The sequence below is a fragment of the Apium graveolens genome, chromosome 3 (assembly GCF_009905375.1).
Source record: "Apium graveolens cultivar Ventura chromosome 3, ASM990537v1, whole genome shotgun sequence".
NCBI lineage: Eukaryota > Viridiplantae > Streptophyta > Magnoliopsida > Apiales > Apiaceae > Apium > Apium graveolens.
In genome coordinates this window covers 7,190,427-7,196,019 of record NC_133649.1, presented here as the reverse complement: position 1 = coordinate 7,196,019, position 5,593 = coordinate 7,190,427, and the positions used below count along the sequence as shown (strand labels likewise).

Sequence of the window (5,593 nt, the reverse complement as noted above, 5' to 3'; positions counted from 1 at the left end):
TACAAAAATGTCTTATAAAATTTTAATAACTATATTTACTAAGGTTTCCTGTTTCAACATATATTCATTTTTACTTCGTCAGAATTGTAATATTCAAACCTTATCAAATATCGGATGCATTACTTGTTAACTATATTATATAATACATTTTTTTTAAAATTATTATATAATATTATAAATTATATGATTTGGACATGGATAACTGGATAAGGATTTGTTTCCATTAAACTATTCCATCTTTTGTACAGACAAAAAGAAAAGGTATGTTAAAATATAAAACTGATAATAAAACAATAAGGAATTATGCAAAAGCTAGCAAGCATCAATTATCAAACATTTTTCATTTACAGGGACCTTGTCAATAATCCATGAGAAAGTACAAATACCATTAGAGTTAGGCCTCTCTACCTCTCCTCTCCTCCTTCCACTGGTTCTTAGAACTTCTCCATTATCTCACAATTTGTTTTTAACGTACTCTTTCGAAAATTAAACATATAGAGAGAACGCTTTTGTCTCGTTTTAAAGGGGATTAAAAGCTCGACAAAGAGAGTTATAAGCTACTAATATACACTCCTCTCATTACTGAGGCCATGTCAACTCTCCAAATAACACAAAAACAAGACATGCCGATAGCGATTCAACAAAGTCAATATTTTTTACGTGGGGCTTTGGTTTTTGAGTGAACTCCAGGAGTGTGTAGTTGACATTAGCCACGCCTAATACCCATGAAGTAGTTAAAGTCATGGTGTTGGACCCTCAATTGCTTTAGCCAAGAATCAGCAACACTTAACAGCGCGTTTAGCCTCTGATGGTCCCCTCCATTCTTGTTGCAGACCCACACATCTCCTTGCATCTTGTAAGTGGCCAATCCAAATGGAGGAAGGGCAATGCCTTCGGATTTCTTCCACTTGCCTTTTGTGTTTGCCATTTCATCATCAACATCCAAATCTGTCCATCAACAGATACATTAGCTGAATGTCACTATTAACCGAGCATAGTTAAGGGAGAAACTAAATAAAGAAGAACGTTGCATGTTTGGGCAAACGGGGTAAGATAGTACCTTGAAAAGAAGATGAGAGAGTGTGATATGTGAGGAAGCATGTAGACAAATCCTTTGTTGTTCTCCCCATGGGAATATGGTAGATTGGGTACCTGAGATATTATTCTCATCAATGACATTTACTATAGTGGATTCTCCATTTCCAAATTTTTGATTATTAAAGGAATATACTAATTACTTTAGAGTCAGGTTTCAGTCACCTAAAATCTAAATGCATGAATGGTGATAAGAATCTTACTGTCAGGTATCAATCATTTTGTTCAAATAGATTGCAGCGTTTTAAAAAAATTGTTTAAGAAATATTTACACCAAAACTACAAATTATATTTTAGAAACACAGCAAGTTCATAGCATAAACACGGAGCCTCAAGCCAAAAGAAGAGAGAGTAAATTACCAAGCAACTGCCATCCAACTAGCTGGAGAGAGATCTACACTTCTTAATGACATTAATCCCGGATACTTTTGTGATAATGCACTTATCTGAATGCAATAAAAAAGTGTTAGCACACGAAGAAATTAGCATCAATAAGACATATAAGGATATTAAGTCTCTATCATTTCAAAGTTAACTCATCTTTAACATGGAATCTGTTTTTTAGGCAGTAGAAAACAACAAAGGCGAGAACAGATGCTCTGGGAACAAAAAATTACTTGATAAGCATACGAGATCAAAGAGGTCCTTATTTTATTGACTGAGCACTCAGAGAGCTCAAACATAAAGAATAGAATAAAGTCGGTATTATTGACAGCATGATAAATTAGAAAGGAAGGGTTAGAAAGGATTTTAGTAGGAAATTTTATGCCCACAGTCAAAAGTATAAACAGATTACATTAGATTCTCACATATATAAGATTCTAACATATCCAGGACTTCTAACGCTTCTGAGTTCTGATGATATGATGTGTAATATGTACCATTGAGCGAAAGGGTAAAACGTAAAAGATTAAGGTCTAAATTACCATACTGAAAGTATGTGCAGAGAACTACTAAAGAAACTTAAAACTTGAAATTTCATAGGGCATAAAGGCAATACAAATTTTAAAATAGTACCTTATCCATGAGAGGTACCCTTCCATATGGAGTTGATTTTTCAAAGTACTGACAGTAGAGATGACCCAATCTATCATTTTGATGCCAGCGGTTCTCTTGCTCAAACACCCACTCCTCCGAAGAACATCCATCCCACCTTGATAATTTTTCACTCTCGCTCTCATCACTGAATGAGTCGCTAAAAGTATCCCTCGTCTCAGATGTTGAATCACCGTCTTCCCTAAATAAAAACACATTCAAAAGTTCCAATCCATCATACAAGGTTTTAAGCAGAAAACATGACAGGATAAAAAACCAGAGCTATAATCAGATTCTATTATACAGGACTATATTATAAGGGGGCAATTCAACGATATATGACTTCTCGAATTATATGAGAAAAACGTTGAATTTTTTATTGTATAAGATTAAAAGGCCTACTACAGTCACATTATATGATTACAAGAAAGTATGTGAAGTGATTTCTAATCATGAGTTAAGAAAACTACAACTGACAGAACTAAGAAGCAACAAAATTCAATTTTACTTAACAAGTAAACAACATTTCCCGTAAAAGCAAATTACAATAAATCGACTTGATCGGATAGAAAAACATGGAGAAATAAGTCGTACCTCAGAGAATTAAGCGATTGAGTACTGATAAAAATTTGAATTGCAGAGAGATAAGGCACATAGTACTGCACGAGGTTGTCTCCACTGTCTAAACGAATCGGAACTCCGGCCCCGTAAGCACTCCATTCATCATAACAATTCCAAAGATCACTCAAGGTAAATAAATTGACCTTTTCCCTCTCCCAAGGATGCCATTGTCTATTTAATCTTTTGATCCCACTCTATACATTTGATCAAAAAAAAAAAAGAATCAATCAAACATTCACCTTACAAAAACAACAACATACTTTATTTATCATATCAGAATTGATATTTTTTTGTTCAAGAATCAGAATAGTATTGAAAAATATGTGTAATTAAAATTCACCAACCTTTGATAAGAATTGAGAGGAGGGCACAGGGGTTGTGGAATCAAGGAAAGAACCAAGGTTTGATTGCATTGAATCTTTCTTCTCTAAAACCATGATGAAGAAAAATAGATGAGAGACAGAGGGAGACAGAGAGAGATGGAGAGGGAGGGAGAGAGAGAGAGAGAGAGAGAGAGAGAGAGAGAGAGCGAGAGAGAGAGAGAGGGAGAGAGAAAGACAGGCTTTTACTGCTTTCTCCTCTCCTAACCCTGAAAACAGAGGAACCTGCAGAAGCAGGAGGAAAACAGAGTGTATAATAATGAGGTAAAGAAATGGAAAACAGAGAGAGAGAGAGAGAGAGATTAATGGGATATCTTTTCTTGTAAGAGAGAGAGGGGGGAGGGAGAGAGATGGAAAATGATCTTCAAGAATTCTATTTATTGACGTTTAGACAGCTAAATTCTCTCCCCTTTGCTGACTCTTAAAAGAAACAACCTATATATGATACGCATAAATGTATATATATTAAAGACAGTTATATCTCTCAATATCTCCCCTATTTCCGGCAACCGGAAACCTCGGTCTCCGGCGAGATTTTCTCTCCAAACATAATCTAAAAACCCAAAAAACACGATTTCAGAAATGATCAAGACTACTTACAAACTTAGCAGAAACAGAAGACTTGAGTTGAGTTGAATATGGGTTGCAAGAAATCTTTAAAAATATTGTGATTGCTAAAACGAATGAAATTCCAAGAAAACGAAATGTATATTGATTCGTGTTAAATCTTTCCCATTTAAACCCTCCCTTAATTCGCGCAAGAAAACAGAACAAAAATGCAGAGAGAGAGAGAGTTGTGTAAGAGAAAAGTACACAAGTCTTTGAAGACACGTATTTCCAAAATGATCCGAGACTGAGAAGTGTTATATATGCGAACACAAATTGTGGGTATATCAATGATCTATCTATATGTTATCCTGTTTAACGGAAGCCCAGGTTTTGTGATTAAAGTGGGATGCCTTTTGTAAGAATTAAACGCAAAACTGACTCATGATACCATCAAATATGTAACCTCATACACACGAATACATGTGACTTCTTGCCACTATTCAAAAATGAGTAATTCTAGTGTTTTCGAAAAAAATTCTCAAAATTACGATATCTGTTTTTGATTTGTTGTTTTCTTGAATGTAAAATGTTATTATAATTTTCATTAATTGAAATATGACATGTATTTTTTAAAATTATTTTGATACCTTAGCGCCAATCAATTGGCCTGAGTATTCAAAAATCGAAGATTAATTTATCCGAATTCGAGTGCTTGGAGAGGACGAGTAGTCGGGAAATTGGTTGATTACTCGAATTTTGAAAAAGTAGTCGAATAGTACTAATTTTCTAGTTTTACAATTTTTTGACTAACATTATTTTTTTTTGAAATTCACAAATTAGTAATTTTTTAATTTTGGAATATAAATTACGAAGCGGAAAATTGAATTAGCTTGTGATTTTCTTAGTGATAAATGTTAGTTACCTAAAATTGTATCTTAAAACAGTTTCAAAATGTCACATGATATGTTTATTTGTTTAAATTGATCATTATATAATTATTTATTATATAATTAATTAATAAGATAAACCCTGTATTTCTGCTAATTTCACCGATTAAAATAGTCAAATATATATGGCCCGTGAACTATTTTCTATAACCGATCTTGAGTCCCCTGCTCGATGTTAGTAAAGATGAGACGCTGAAAATGGGACACATAAATAATGTTGAAAATATAAGCATCTTTTATTATATGTAATTTGCATCAATCAATCAGTTTCAAGGTTAAGACTAACGGGATCAGATTAAGATTTCCTGTTTTTGACTTTGCTGATTTTATTTTGATGGCGGTGCTAGTAAGATTTTTACACCTTATTTTGTTAACATTTTTAGAAATGCAATAAAAAACTGTCGGTTAATGTATATTGATATTCTAGAGTATTGGGATTAGGGCTATCATTGAATTAAAATTTTAAAATTAATTACCTCGGCATATAATGTAATTTTCACAACTTATTTAATTTATACTTCTTAACATATATACAAAAAAATAAATATATGTAACTAAAACATACTCCCTCCGTCCCAATTTATCTGTCATGTTTGACTTTTTGCGGTCAAATTGACCCAACTTTAACTGAAAATTGCATATAGCACATTATTGAAAATATTTATAAATATTATATCATTAGAAAGTATGTTCAATTTACTTCAATATGTATTTTTCAGTTTTTCAGAATATTGAAATAATAAGCTTAAATTTATGGTCAAAGTTGGATCAATTTGACCATCAAAAGTCAAACAAGACAGATAAATTGGGACGTATGAATTATGGAGTCACATTCTTTTTTAAAAAATTTCTAATCTATACTAAACTATAATAACTGAATAAGAGTATAATTTATAGTTTGGTTAACTCTATTTTTGGTTATTCATTTTGATCACGACCGTCAGATATCTTAACCAAATGATCATA

At 32.7% G+C, this 5,593-nt stretch overlaps 1 protein-coding gene across 2 annotated transcripts; it reads right to left on the bottom strand.

The window, feature by feature from the left end:
* Window positions 1-326: 326 nt before the first annotated feature.
* Window positions 327-4,079, bottom strand: LOC141711544 (uncharacterized). Of its 2 annotated transcripts, XM_074514078.1 has the most exons (7): window positions 3,732-4,079; window positions 3,096-3,356; window positions 2,725-2,945; window positions 2,113-2,332; window positions 1,456-1,541; window positions 1,061-1,152; window positions 327-948 (listed from the first exon to the last, which is right to left on the bottom strand). In XM_074514078.1, exons 2-7 carry the CDS (start codon window positions 3,186-3,188, stop codon window positions 707-709), a joined length of 954 nt encoding a protein of 317 aa, XP_074370179.1. In that variant the 5' UTR covers window positions 3,189-3,356; window positions 3,732-4,079; the 3' UTR covers window positions 327-706. The 2 variants fall into 2 exon arrangements, with proteins under 2 accessions (XP_074370179.1, XP_074370178.1); XM_074514077.1 differs by having other exon boundaries at window positions 3,096-4,079.
* Between the last annotated feature and the right edge of the window lie 1,514 nt (window positions 4,080-5,593).

Excerpts from the sequence above, each read along its gene's own strand:
- LOC141711544 (XM_074514077.1), bottom strand. The coding sequence starts at position 3,188 with ATGGTTTTAGAGAAGAAAGATTCAATGCAATCAAACCTTGGTTCTTTC. Across the intron at positions 1,542-2,112 it reads GGGTACCTCTCATGGATAAG|ATAAGTGCATTATCACAAAA; the intron begins GTACTATTTTAA and ends TATTGCATTCAG. Across the intron at positions 949-1,060 it reads TCTCTCATCTTCTTTTCAAG|ATTTGGATGTTGATGATGAA; the intron begins GTACTATCTTAC and ends GTTGATGGACAG.